The 15,475-nt window shown below is 44.5% G+C and overlaps 1 protein-coding gene across 3 annotated transcripts in view; it reads right to left on the reverse strand.

Moving 5' to 3' along the window:
* Window positions 1-217: 217 nt before the first annotated feature.
* LOC134919229 (E3 ubiquitin-protein ligase TRIM65-like) overlaps window positions 218-15,475 on the reverse strand; it is a 130,240-nt gene continuing 114,982 nt past the window's right edge. Inside the window, exons 7-9 of one of the 3 annotated variants that reach the window (XM_063920422.1) lie at window positions 8,163-8,823; window positions 7,911-8,071; window positions 218-441 (exon numbers count right to left, since the gene is read on the reverse strand). In XM_063920422.1, coding sequence (XP_063776492.1) covers window positions 7,932-8,071; window positions 8,163-8,823 — 801 coding nt within the window. In that variant the 3' untranslated portion in view covers window positions 218-441; window positions 7,911-7,931. The remainder of the gene's footprint in view (window positions 442-7,910; window positions 8,072-8,162; window positions 8,824-15,475) is intronic. The other 2 variants (XM_063920421.1, XM_063920420.1) reach the window with 2 other exon arrangements.

Here is a 15,475-nt window from a genome sequence, read left to right on the forward strand (position 1 = left end):
TTTTTTATTTTTAATAAATTTGCAAAAATCTGAGAAACTTTTTTCACGTGGTCATTATGGGGTATTGATTGTAGAATTTTGAGGTTAAAAATTAATTTATTCCATTGTGGAATAAGGCTGTAACAGAACACAATGTGGAAAAAGTGAAGCGCTGTGAATACTTTCCAGATGCACTGTATATAAGTCAATATAGTTGCCATTAAGCAAAAATATTTATTGCTTTGTCATTTTTTATTAAAGATACAGTAAGTCAGTTAGCTTAAACAAGTTTAGAAATAAATGATTAACATAGTTAACACACCAAAAAAAAAAAAACCACCATCTTTGCTTTTTTTTTTTTTTTTTTTAAGTATTTTACAAATAAATCCCAAATCAATAGCAGTGCCAACAAATGACCATATCTTCAATTTATGCACCAATCCACTGATTGTAGGTCTTATTCTGTAAAGAAAGAAAATCAATAACAAAAGAGACACATTAAGCACCATTACCATTACCACAAGAGGCAAAAATCACTGGCTTAATAGAAGACTAAACACAAATAAAACCTAGAAAAATATGATTTGCCAAATATTCTGTGAATAATGAAAAAGTAAGATACATGGAGAAAGAGGCTGCCAAACTCCAGAGATCACCTAAAATGAAGCCTTAGGCATAGACTTCAAGAGAATAAATAATATTTAGTTACACAATGGCAGACAAAGGTCTTTAACCCCTCCCCCCCAAAAAAATAATAATAAGAATTTACTCCGGTAATTCTATTTCTCGTAGTCCGTAGTGGATGCTGGGAACTCCGTAAGGACCATGGGGAATAGCGGGCTCCGCAGGAGACTGGGCACTCTAAAGAAAAGATTAGGTACTATCTGGTGTGCGTATGAAGGAAAAAATATACCCGAAGGTACTTGGGCGCTTTAGGTGTGAGATGCTTCGTCGAGCTGCAGTCACAAGAAGGAGGGGAGAGTCACTCCCGTTATGTTACACAGCAAAAAAGAAGGGGATTTTGTGACTGCGCTAGGTTTTGATGATCACAACAGTGATGTAATTTTCAATAAAACAAATTTATTCCTAAAGATTGCACAATAGATATATATAAGGATAATAGATAAAATATACACATATAACAAGTATTAAATAATACAATTATTAAAATGTATCTTTGAGAAAGCTGCCAGTTGGTTGCAGCGAAACGCGTCAGGTGCTACCAGGGACCCCCGCCAGGAAGTGACTCTAAGGAGGACCGAACCATTCCCCGAAGTTTCGTCCAGACGTCCTGCTTTATTCTCAGACTACATATGGCAATTATCGTATAAAGGACAGCATACACCGTAATGCATGAGGAGCTCTACACTACAGATTCCGGAGCACATTACCCTCTAACGGTAACTAGTCCATCCATTGGACCTTGCCTAAAATTCTGAGACTATTACATAAGCTGGACTGTATTGATATAGGGGAAATACATCAGGAACGGTCACTGCATATATCTCCACGAAGTCCTAATATAACACCTGGCGAATTGGGTAGTCCTTTAAGATGTTATTTTTACATTTTAATAATTGTATTATTTAATACTTGTTATATGTGTATATTTTATCTATTATCCTTATATATATATCTATTGTGCAATCTTTAGGAATAAATTTGTTTTATTGAAAATTACATCACTATCTGGTGTGCACTGGCTCCTCCCTCTATGCCCCTCCTCCAGACCTCAGTTAGGGAAACTGTGCCCGGAAGAGCTGACACTACAAGGAAAGGATTTTTGGAATCCAGGGTAAGACTCATACCAGCCACACCAATCACACCGTACAACTTGTGATAACCTTACCCAGTTAACAGTATGAACAACAACTGAGCCTTACTAAACGGATGGCTCATAACAATAACCCTTATTTTAGCAATAACTATATACACGTATTGCAGAGAGTCCGCACTTGGGACGGGCGCCCAGCATCCACTACGGACTACGAGAAATAGAATTACCGGTGAGTAAATTCTTAATTTCTCTGACGTCCTAGTGGATGCTGGGAACTCCGTAAGGACCATGGGGATTATACCAAAGCCTCCAAACGGGCGGGAGAGTGCGGATGACTCTGCAGCACCGAATGGGCAAACACAAGGTCCTCCTCAGCCAGGGTATCAAACCTGTAGTACTTTGCAAACGTGTTTGAACACGACCAAGTAGCAGCTCGGCAAAGCTGTAATGCCGAGACCCCTCGGGCAGCCGTCCAAGAAGAACCCACCTTCCTTGTGGAGTGGGCTTTCACTGATTTTGGATGCGGCAATCCTGCCGCAGAATGAGCCTGCTGAATCGTGTTACAGATCCAGCGCGCAATAGTTTGCTTTGAAGCAGGAGCACCCAGCTTGTTGGGTGCATGCAGGATAAACAGCGAGTCAGTTTTCCGGACTCCAGCCGTCCTGGCTACATAGATTTTCAAAGCCCTGACTACATCAAGTAACTTGGAGTTCTCCAAGTCCCGAGTAGCCGCAGGCACCACAATAGGTTGGTTCAAATGAAACGCTGATACCACCTTTGGGAAAAATTGGGGACGAGTCCTCAATTCTGCCCTGTCCATATGGAAGATCAGATATGGGCTTTTACATGACAAAGCCGCCAATTCTGACACATGCCTAGCTGAAGCTAAGGCCAACAGCATGACCACATTCCACGTGAGATACTTTAGCTCCACGGTCTTAAGTGGCTCAAACCAGTGTGATTTCAGGAAATTCAACACAACATTAAGATCCCAAGGTGCCACTGGAGGCACAAAAGGGGGCTGAATATGCAGCACTCCCTTAACAAACGTCTGAACCTCAGGCAGTGAAGCCAGTTCTTTTTGAAAGAAAATAGATAGGGCCGAAATCTGGACCTTTATGGACCCCAATTTTAGGCCCATAGTCACCCCTGACTGTAGGAAGTGCAGAAATCAACCCAGCTGGAATTCCTCTGTTGGGGCCTTCCTGGCCTCACACCAAGCAACATATTTCCGCCATATGCGGTGATAATGCTTTGCTGTCACATCCTTCCTAGCTTTTATCAGCGTAGGAATCACTTCATCTGGAATGCCCTTTTCCGTTAGGATCCGGCGTTCAACCGCCATGCCGTCAAACGCAGCCGCGGTAAGTCTTGGAACAGACAGGGCCCCTGCTGCAACAGGTCCTGTCTGAGAGACAGAGGCCATGGGTCCTCTGAGATCATTGCTTGTAGTTCTTGGTACCAAGTTCTTCTTGGCCAATCCGGAATGATGAGTATTGTTCTTACTCCTCTCTTTCTTACTATCCTCAGTACCTTGGGTATGAGAGGAAGAGGAGGAAACACATAAACCGACTGGTACACCCACGGTGTCACTAGTGCGTCCACAGCTATCGTCTGAGGGTCCCTTGACCTGGCGCAATATTTTTTTAGCTTTTTGTTGAGGCGGGACGCCATCATGTCCACCTGTGGCAGTTCCCAATGATTTGCAATCTGTGTGAAGACTTCCTGATGAAGTCCCCACTCTCCCGGGTGGAGGTCGTGCCTGCTGAGGAAGTCTGCTTCCCAGTTGTCCACTCCCGGAATGAACATTGCTGACAGTGCTAGCACGTGATTCTCCGCCCATGGAATCCTTGTGGCTTCTGCCATTGCCCTCCTGCTTCTTGTGCCGCCCTGGCGGTTTACATGGGCGACCGCCGTGATGTTGTCTGACTGAATCAGTACTGGTTGGTTTCGAAGCAGGGGCACTGCTTGACACAGGGCGTTGTAAATGGCCCTTAGTTCCAGTATATTTATGTGTAGTGAAGTCTCCAGGCTTGACCACTGTCCTTGGAAGTTTCTTCCCTGAGTGACTGCCCCCCATCCTCGGAGGCTTGCATCCGTGGTCACCAGGACCCAGTCCTGTATGCCGAACCTGCGTCCCTCGAGAAGATGAGCACTCTGCAGCCATCACAGCAGAGACACCCTGGCCCTCGGGGACAGGGTGATCAGCCGATGTATCTGAAGATGCGATCCGGACCACTTGTCCAACAGATCCCACTGAAAGGTCCTTGCATGGAACCTGCCGAAGGGAATTGCTTCGTATGAAGCCACCATCTTTCCCAGGACTCGCGTGCAGTGATGCACCGACACCTGTTTTGGTTTCAGGAGGTCCCTGACCAGAGATGACAATTCCTGGGCCTTCTCCACCGGGAGAAACACCTTCTTCTGTTCTGTGTCCAGAATCATGCCCAGGAAAAGCAGACGCGTCGTAGGAATCAGCTGCGACTTTGGGATATTCAGAATCCAGCGGTGCTGTTGCAACACTTCCTGAGAAAGTGCTACGCTGACCAACAACTGCTCCCTGGACCTCGCCTTTATGAGGAGATCGTCCAAGTACGGGATAATTATAACTCCCTTCTTCCGAAAGGATTATCATCATTTCGGCCATTACCCTGGTAAATATCCTCGGTGCCGTGGACAGGCCAAACGGCAACATCTGGAATTGGTAATGACAGTCCTGTACCACAAACCTGAGGTACTCCTGGTGAGGTGGGTAACTGGGGACATGCAAGTAAGCATCCTTGATGTCCAGCGACACCATAAAATCCCCCACTTCCAGGCTTGCAATAACCGCTCTGAGCGATTCCATTTTGAACTTGAATTTCTTTATATAAGTGTTCAAGGATTTTAAATTCAGAATGGGTCTCACCGAATCGTCCGGTTTCGGTACCACAAACATTGTGGAATAGTAACCCCTTCCCTGTTGAAGGAGGGGGACCCTGATTATCACCTGCTGGAGGTACAGCTTGTGAATTGCCGCCAGTACTACCTCCCTTTCCCTGGGGGAAGCAGGCAAGGCTGATTTGAGGTAACGGCAGGGGGGTCGCTTCGAACTCCAGCTTGTACCCCTGAGATACAATTTGTACAGCCCAGAGATCCACCTGTGAGCGAGCCTACTGGTTGCTGAAGTTTCGGAGACGCGCCCCCACTGCACCTGGCTCCGCCTGTGGAGCCCCAACGTCATGCGGTGGACTTAGTGGAAGTAGGGGAGGATTTTTGTTCCTGGGAACTGGCTGCATGGTGCAGCTTCTTTCCTCTACCCCTGCCTCTGGCCAGAAAGGATGCGCCTCTGACCCGCTTGCCTTTCTGAGGCCGAAAGGACTGCATTTGATAATACAGTGCTTTCTTAGGCTGTGAGGAAACCTGAGGCAAAAAAATTGACTTTCCAGCTGTCGCTGTGGATACGAGGTCCGAGAGACCATCCCCAAACAATCCCTCACCCTTATAAGGCAAAACCTCCATGTGTTTTTTAGAATCAGCATCTCCTGTCCATTGCCGAGTCCATAAGACCCTGCTGGCAGAAATGGACATTGCATTAATTCTAGAACCCAGCAGGCAAATGTCCCTCTGGGCATCCCGCATATATAAGACAACGTCTTTTATATGCTCTAGGGCATGGGTCTTCATCCTGTGGCCCTCCAGCTGCTGTGAAACTACACATCCCAGCATGCCCTGCCACAGTTTTGCTATTAAGGTATGCTAAAACTGAGGCAGGGCATGCTGGGATGTGTAGTTCCACAGCAGCTGGAGGGTCGCAGGTTGAAGACCCATGCTCTAGGGTTAGCAAAATATTATTCCTGTCGAGGGAATCAATGTTGTCTGACAGGGTATCAGTCCATGCTGCTGCAGCACTACACATCCAGGCTGAAGCAATAGCAGGTCTCAGTAGAGTACCAGAGTGTGTATACACAGACTACAGGATAGCTTCCTGCTTTCTATCCGCAGGCTCCTTTAGGGCGGCCGTATCCTGAGACGGTAGGGCCACCCTTTTAGATAAGCGTGTGAGCACCTTGTCCACCCTAGGGGATGTTTCCCAACGTAACCTGTCCGTTGGCGGGAAAGGGTACGCCATCAGCAACCTCTTAGAAATCACCAGTTTCTTATCAGGGGAACTCCACCCTTCTTCACACAACTCATTTAATTCATCAGATGGGGGGAAAGTCACTGGCTGTTTTTTCTCCCCAAACATATAAACCTTCTTGGTAGTAACCGGGTTAACGTCAAAAATGTGTAATACATCTCTCATTGCAGTAATCATGCATCGGATGGTCTTTCTAGACTGTAAATGTGTCTCATCATCGTCTACACTGGAGTCTGACTCTGTGTCGACATCTGTGTCAACTATCTGAGATAGAGGGCGTTTATGAGCCCCTGACGGTTTCTGAGTCGCCTGGGCAGGGGCGGGCTGAGATCCCGGCTGTCCCAAAGCTGCAGCGTCATCAAACCTTTTATGTTATGGAGTTGACATTGTCGTTTAAGACCTTCCACATATCCATCCAATCAGATGTCGGCCCCGACACCACACTTATCTGCCCTTGCTCCGCCTCCACATAACCTTCCTCATCAAACATGTCAACACAGCCGTACCGACACACCGCACACACACACACAGGGAATGCTCAGACTGAGGACAGGACCCCACAAAGTCCTTTGGGGAGACAGAAAGAGTATGCCAGCATACACCACAGCTCTATATAACACAGGGATTTTCACTTACAAGTGGTTTCCCAATAGCTGCCTTATGACTTATTTTGCGCCTAAATTTATGTGCCCCCCTTCTCTTTTTCACCCTTCCTGTACCTGGATACTGCAGGGGAGAGCCTGGGGAGCTGCTTCCAGCGGAACTGTGAAGGGAAAATGGCGCTGGTGTGCTGAGGAAGAAGGCCCCGCCCCCTCAGTGGCAGGCTTCTGTCCCGCGTTGTGTGTATGTTAATGGCGGGGTTTTTTACATATATACAGTACCAGACTGTATATATGTATTTTTAATGCCAAAAAGGTATATTAATTGCTGCCCAGGGCGCCCCCCCCCCAGCACCCTGCACCCTACAGTGACCCGAGTGTGTAAGTGTGCTGGGAGCAATGGCACACAGCTGCGGTGCTGTGCGCTACCTTAAATGAAGACAGGAGTCTTCTGCCGCCGATTTCGTCTTCATCTTCTGGCTCTGCAAGGGGGACGGCGGCGCGGCTCCGGGAACGGACGATCGAGGTCAGGTCCTGTGTTCTAACCCTCTGGAGCTAATGGTGTCCAGTAGCCTAAGAAGCACAAGCTAGCTGCAAGCAGGTAGGTTTGGTTCTCTCCCCTCAGTCCCACGTAGCAGTGAGTCTGTTGCCAGCAGATCTCACTGAAAATAAAAAACCTAATAAATACTTTCTTTTCTAGCAAGCTCAGGAGAGCCCACTAGGAGCACCCAGCTCTGGCCGGGCACAGATTCTAACTGAGGTCTGGAGGAGGGGCATAGAGGGAGGAGCCAGTGCACACCAGATAGTACCTAATCTTTTCTTTAGAGTGCCCAGTCTCCTGCGGAGCCCGCTATTCCCCATGGTCCTTACGGAGTTCCCAGCATCCACTAGGACGTCAGAGAAAAAAAACAAAAAACCTTACAATACATAAACTAGATGAGACTTCGACTAGTAGAGACGTTGAAAGTGTTGTGCCAACCTCTCACCTACTTCGTCTTCACGTCTTCAATGTGTCTTTTTTAAAATTAAAGTATTTTAAACTGCAACTATCTCTAAATACCCAGCACTATTCAGAGATACATATTTTATTCAACTCTTGTCATAGGCTTCATTATAATTCTCTCAGAATGTATGGCATTGAAAAACAAATCGGGTAGATAATGCTATTCACATTTTTAAGGAAACCAAGTTAAACTTGTTTCTACAATCGTGTCAAAATATTGACGTTTTGTTTTTAAAATGGCTACCAATGGGTAAATTCACTGAAGGTCCTATGAATGAAAAGTGGTGGAATCTATCATTTCTCTATTGCATCCTAGAAAATGATAGACAGAATCTGATATGTTGCTATGGGCAACATCACCACTCTTCAATTTTAGAACTTTTACTAAATTAGTAATTACCCCAGTAATCAGCCAATGTTAAGCAACCATACCTGATCATTAGGCTGGCAGAATTAATGCTGCTTTTTCTGCAGGGTCAATGACTTATCTTCTTTATTGTTACAAGTACTAGTTTGTTCAGGAGTCTCCTCCACATCTGAATTTGGATGAGAACATGCATCATAAAATTCTTCTGAGCACATGTCCTCTGGGACTAAAGGAAAAAAAAAAAAAAAGGATAAAATGTTTTTAAGTATGAAGTTTTAAGTAAGATTAGAAATCATAAACACATTCAGTGAGCTTGCCTTCATTTGCTGGTTTTGGAGATGGCTGTAGACTGAATGGGTTGCAAAATGGAGATGTCATTTGTGGATCACTGGAGACATAGGTATTACCAAGCTTATCAAGAGACTTGCCCGTTAATGTGATGTTGGTCTTAACAGATTTAATTTTCACTTTGGTTGGTAAAGATGTTTGAGCCTTTTTCAGCTTTATATCCAATCTTCCATTCTTACAAGGCTTAGTTATAGCTGTAATGTCAGAGCTACCAATACAAAAACGTGGTAACACATTTTTGCTAATACTTTCATTTCCAAATTTGATCTCACTTGCCACCATTGTATCAGACGACAATCCACTAGCTAAACTCCCAAAGTGTTGGACCTTAAACGATTTATTGTTTGGGCTTTTTAACATACATGCGGATAGTCTGTCCATTTCATGTGCCGTTCCAAGCTCTGTTCTTGCTGATGTTTCGGGGAATGTTTTCTGTTTACCACCTACTGTACATCCACTATCAAAGGCATTTTGTCTTACAAGTCTTGTGTCTTTTAGTCCTCCGAGTCCAGCAATACTGATTTGAAATCTGTCTGCATCACTGATAACATTTTGTCTTTGTACTTTAGGCAGTGACAACACAGCATTTTCCTGTGTAACGGACCCTTCATAGTACTTCATACGAAGTTCCTACCAATTACAGTAAATATAACAGTTAAAATGGCATTACATTAGGACTAAAGCTTGTATGAATGCATTTAAAATACTCAAGCATGTTAGGGTACAAAACTGAAACCAGATACAGAGAACTCTTTTTCTGGGGCACTTATAAAATCGTTAACACTTAAGTCAAAATAAATGTAGATAAATATCCAGTTCAATGACAACCAGCCCATTGGTGTAAATACTGCAGTTTTAAAAACATATGATGTCATATAATACTTTATTCAAAGCCCATGTTATATGCGCTTGCCATCAGGAGAGGTAAATAAAACAAAATATAAGCAATATCCTAGATGTGGCACTGTAAATATACGTTATGGTAAGAATTTACCGTTGATAACAGTATTTCTCCTAAGTCCACAGGGATCCCACCCCGACGCACCTGATTTAAGGATCTTTCTACTCACTAGCCCAATGCTTTTTTGACTTACCAAACTTATTATACTGGGGCTGCTTACGATCACTTTTTCCCTTTGCTTTTCCTTGAGACCGAAAGGGCCGGAAAGCCGGGACTTCGATTTGGAGTTATTTGTGGAAGGAAACTGGTCCTTTTTGGAGTCTGCTTTTGACTCCAGAATATCTGTCAATTCTTTATCAAAAAGAATATTTCCAGAAAAAGGCAAAGATTCCAAAACCTTCTTAGAATCTGAATCAGCTTTGCACGTACGTAACCAAACTGCTCTGCGAGCAGCAATTGTTGAGGCTGATGCCCTAGAAAAAATAGTACCCATCTCTAATGCTGCTTCTTCCAAGAATATTGCAGCCTGTTTAATAAGCGCCATATGGGATTTTCGTTCTCTAGAAGCTAATGAAAAATCCCCTTCCAATGCATCAGCCCAGACAGCCACTGCCTTTGCCATCCAAGCTGAAGCCATGGCTGGCCTTATGACTGCTCCAGACAGAGAAAATATGGTTTTTAGAAAACCATCCACTCTCCTATCCGTGACATCATTTAATGATGTTGATGGCAAAGGCAATATACATTTTTGCACTAATCGAATCACATGCAAATCTACTTTAGGAGCCACCTCCATTTTTAAACAATCCCCAGCTGGAAAAGGATCATTGGAATCCCATATTTTTTATTGGGTGTAGACCAAGCCTCTTCCATGATTTCAGTCAGCTGATCTGACCCTGGAAACTTAATCTTAACTGTTTTGGGACGTTTAAACACAGGTTCCTTGGTTTTTAACAGAGGCTCTGCTGAATCTTCTGAGGATAGAATGGCTTTCATTGCTCTAATTAACTCAGCTATATCCACTGAGCTGAGATCTTCTTCCTCCTCTTCGTATGCCGAAGTAGAGTAAATTGAGTTTTTATCTTCCGATGAATCCTCATGTGTAGCTTGTGAAGGTGAAGATTTACTTACCAATCGATTTATCAGCTTGCTTCATTTGAGAAGCTGCTGGGGGAAATTATATACCGTAGGTAGGGAGCTGCATGTATGGGTTAATAGTGTACCCCATTCCTGGCACAGAAGCTGTAGGAATTATCCGTTCAGCTATACTGGACAAGGTCTGTGCAAACATAGCCCAAGGTGGATCCATCTGTACCTGACGTTGTACAGGGATCTGCCTTGTATTTTGCTGAAAAGCAAAACAATTTGCACATAGACCATCCTGAACCAGATCCTGAGATGATACAGTTTTTCAAGACAAACATGATATGAGTGTTGGTATTGCTGTAAGTGTACCTTCGTCACCTTTGCCACTCTTAGATATGATAAATCATCATCACTTTCACAGTGTACTACACAATTTGTGACTGTAATCACTTTAAACCTTCTAAAGTGATATACAATCTGACCCTATGTACCAGCATTGAGGATCAGAGAAAACGACTGACAACATATAGTAAAGTCAGCAATCACACTAGCAGTCAGTCACATGTTATATAGTAGTCATATGAGCACATCTACTACAAACACATTTTTAAGTATGTAGGAGAACATATTACTGAATCCTGTTTAAACAGATCGAACGTATTCAGACGCAATGCGAAAGAAACCACACTAAATGTATACAGACTCATATGCAATAGGTACTTATCTAACTATTCGTACTCCCAAAAAGTAGATGGAGATTTAGTGCTGTATAGCCCGTACTCAGTAAAGAGTGGGATACAGGGAGACTCGCCTCGCTCCCTGGGTCAATCAACACGTTAACGAACGCTGAGTGGATCCAGACGCTACTATTGTACACTGCCGCTCCATGAACCTATAGTGAACACAGACACACCGGTCACACAGCCGCCTATGCTGCGACCGGGCCCCCTCGTGGCAGCGTCTGGGACGGAAGTGAGGAAACAGTTCATGGCGGGAGACTCGGCGGAAACTGGTCATGAACCGGGGGGAGGGGCGACCAGGAGAGCATCCGACTCCCCCTGCTGATATCAACCCTAGGGATCGTGGCCTCATGCTATTCCTGAAGCATATGATCCCTAAGGCCTAGCGCTGGAGCACCCGTGGTGGCGGCGCATCAGCTACTGTTTGGTAGTCTCCTTCCCAAAACAGTGCGGCTGGGTCCGTATTCCCCTTCTAAGTGGAACCGATGCATTACCTTTTCTCCGTGCTCTGACCACAGCCTGGTAACGTCTGATGGACCTGCTAGTATATCCGTCAAACACGCCCGCCGAAACAGCACTGTACTCGTGGGTAAGCGTTGTCGCGACCCGGCGGAGAGTTGTTGGGAGCGACTCTTTCTAATATGCGTATAAGATGCTGTTTAGAAAGATCACTCAACAAAATAGTAAGACTATAAAAATAAAATCAGAAAGCCTAGGGCTACTAAAAACAGCAGTACTCTGACCATGAGCCGGCTCCTGCCGCACCAAACAAAAAACGTATTTGCCTGAGCCAGTGGGCGGGGATATATGGACAGGCCCATTGCATCCTGGTAGGCCAGAAAGCTTTGATCGATTGGTGCCAATCTGCTGTCGCTCCATCATATCCCATTGTTATCCCGTGGATAACCTGTGGACCCTGCTGGAGAAACGCCTTGTTCCAGATGACACTTTCATAGGATATGGAGACAAGATCTGTTTTCCTACATGATACGAAGTATCCCATGTTTAGAAAGTCATTCCATGAAAACAAAAATTGTAACAATTGGGATGATACAGTATCAAGAGGCTGAATTGTTGTATCCAATATGCAAACAGCATTCAAACAGCTGTAAGATATTAAGGCATCAAAAAATGTCACGGATTAGAAGTGAATTCTGTCTACTGCATATATAAAATATATTTTGTATTGTTGCAGTCTCCTTGTGTACTTTTTTAATAATCAATTGCTTGTGTAGAATGCCCTATGGTTACACATGCAAGGTATCTTAAGGAAAAAAAAGTAAGAAGGAAGCTCTTCCCAGGAATATACTTGGCTTCTATTTTTTTTTTGGGGGTGGGGGGGTTATCCTTGGATATTGAACTCACAATGAGGGGGCCTGTATGTGGTATATGCATACAAACATAAGGAGACACTTGAGATTAATTTTGTACACAGATTATAGATTTCTTAAATGAATACAGGGATAGAACATCACTTGTGCTGGTTAAGCATATCAAGCAATGAAAAGCCCATGGCTAAATATATTAGTTGTTAGTAAGGTCATAAACAAACGTTTTACAACTATTTTAGCTAAAGCATAAACACAATTCTGTGGTGTAATAGTACCCATGCTAAAGGAAATATGAACGATAATGCTCCCAGAGGACTGCAGTCTACTTCTGCTTTCAACTATCTTATCTGAGACATTGAATAGTTAATGAGAGAGTATCCATGCAATCAAAAATAGTAACAAGAAGTGCTTCTACTGTCAGCTGTCAAATGTCTGTCCAAGTCCATAAACCATAAGCTGATGAGGGCACACTTGAGACAGGAAAGTTAACAGAGGTTTACCTTAGCACAACAGTGCATGCAGTTTTGCCTGTCAGCGTGGGTGAAGAGGTAGTCTCTTCCGATGTGCACATTTTACCAAGGGCGGCTTTGTCAAGGAGTCATGTTAGGGTACACTTATACATACTACAGTCTGCATTTTCTGTAGAAGACCCTTATAATTTTAGATTTCATTCAGATGACTGGAGGGTTGACTGACGCTTTAAAAAAGTGGTTCCCAAACTGGGTAACACAGGGCACTTGCAGAAGTGCCAAGGGCTGGTGATCCAGGACTAAATCAAATTATTTATGGTTCATGTGACTGGCAGCCATCAGCTCTGGTTAAGCCCATCATTCAAAATACGGACAAGCGCAGCACTGTTCATTACCACATAACTCAAACGAAGGATGGCATGTAAGCACAATATGAGTGAGATTCAAGAAAGTTTGGGAACCACTTCTTAAGATTCTCCTTTTTAGGGTCAGAGACACTACAGAATAATACCCATCTGTCTGCACAAACCTTTATTCTGTGCTACAACACTCACTTCCATCTTTATTTTAAAAGCTTGAACTTTATGCAAAATGCTTGTGCACAGATATTGAAAATTTTGGACCATCATACAAGAATCTGAAACCGATGAAATAAAGCCACACACTAGAATGCCCTAACTAAATTAGTGCTCCACTAATCATGCCGCCACAGGTGTTTCTGAACACCAACTTTCGAGACTTAAAAGTGCTGCATTTTGAAGTACATAAGATCAACGCGGTTGTTAAGTGAAACGTTTCTCCACTTATGAAAACACTGATCTACAAGCTTTCTACATGACATACTGAACATTTACCGCTACTGGGTGACCAAGAAAGAACCAGAACAACTATTTCAGAAACAAAACAGTGGTCTAAAAGGCATTTCCAACACCAGCCCTAGATGGGTACGCCCAGCTTTGGGAATATATTTGACACTGTTGAGAATAGAAAAACAGTATTTTTGACGCCTAAGAAAAAAATCTCGTAGTCCATAAGGGATATTGGGCGCCCGCCTCTGTGCGGTAACTTTCTTCAGGTTATCCGTTATGTGTTACCTGTTCAGCTGTTGCTGTTAATGTTGCTGGCCCAGTTATGTTTTGGTGTGCTGGTGTGTAAATCTCACCACACTTCTTGTTGTTATGTTCCTTCTCTCAAGTATGTAATTCTTCTTCGGGCACTGTTTTACCTATAAATGAGCTGTAGGAGGAGCCACAGAGGGGAGGAGCCAGCACACCCAGCTGAAGAAATTTAAAGTGCACTGGCTCCATTGGACCAGTCTATACCCCATCGTACTAATGTGTCACCAATATCCCTTATGGACTACGAGAAAAGGATTTACTGGTAGGTATTTAAAATCCTATTTTTGCGCATCATACAGCACAAACAAGGAATCAGTCTTTCTGATCTAAACCGTCCTCTGGACATAGATTTTCAAGACCCGCTCTGCATTCAATGCCAACAGAGGAGCAGAACTGTCAGAACTGATGGAATCACAATAGGTTGATTCAAGTGAAATGCGGAGACCACCTTTGGCAGGAACTGCTGTCTAGTCCTGAGCTCCACTCTGTTCTTGTAAAAGATCAAGTACGGGCTTTTCCACGACAAGGCCCCCAATTCTGAGACGCGTCTAGCAGAAGTCAGGGCCAGTAACATCACCGTTTTCCACGTGAGGTACCTCTCTTCTACCGTAGTCAGAGGTTCAAACCAGGAGGACTATAGAAAGCGTAACACTACATCCAGATCCCAAGGTGCCGTAGGCGGCACGAATGGATGTTGTATGTGACGCTCCCCTTGCAAGAAGGTCTGAACTTCTGGCAAGAGATCCAACTTCTTCTGGAAGAAGATGGAAAGAGCTGAAACCTGGACCTTAATGGATCCCAGACGCAAGCCTTTATCAACTCCAGCCTGCAGGAAACGAAGGAATCTTCCAAAGTGAAATTCCACAGAGGGATATGTGCATTCCTCGCACCAAGAGACATATTTCTGCCAGATATTATGATAGTGTTTTGACGTCACAGGTTTTCTGGCTTGCACCATAGTGGCAATGACCTTTTTGGAAAGCCCTTTGTGAGCTAGGATGTTCCGCTCAACTTCCATGTCGTCAAACGAAGCCGCTGTAAGTCCGGGTAGACGAACGGGTCTTGTTAAAGAATAGCTCTTCTGAGTGGTAGAGGCCAGGGGTCCTCTACGGACATGTCCAGAAAAGCCGTGCAACACGCTCTTCGGGCCCAATCTGGGGCAGTCAAGTTTGCTTCCACTCTTTGATGTCTGATCCGCTTGAGCACCCTCGGGATCAGCGGAATCGGAGGAAACCGGTAGATACAGCTGGTAAGGCTAAGGCGACGCCAACGCATCCACTGCGCTTGCCTGAGGGTCCCTGGTTCGTGACCAATAGCAGCGAAGCTTCTTGTTGAGACGACCATCAATTCGATGTGTGGGCATCCCCACCAGTCAATTATTTCTTGAAACACCTGAGGGTGTAGTCCCCACTGCCCCGGGTGGAGGTCGTGGCGACTTAGGACGTCCACTTCCCAGTTGTCCACTCCTGGAATGAAAAATGCGCACAGTGCTCTTGCATTCCTTTCTGCCCAGAGAAGTATTCTGGACAATTCTCGCATGCAGGCCCTGCTTTTTGTCCCTCCTCATCGATTGATGTACGCCACTGCCGTGGCGTTGTCCGACTGCACCTGGATCACCTGAACTCAGAGTAGAGAG

The sequence above is a fragment of the Pseudophryne corroboree genome, chromosome 1 (assembly GCF_028390025.1).
Source record: "Pseudophryne corroboree isolate aPseCor3 chromosome 1, aPseCor3.hap2, whole genome shotgun sequence".
In the NCBI taxonomy this organism is placed as follows: domain Eukaryota; kingdom Metazoa; phylum Chordata; class Amphibia; order Anura; family Myobatrachidae; genus Pseudophryne; species Pseudophryne corroboree.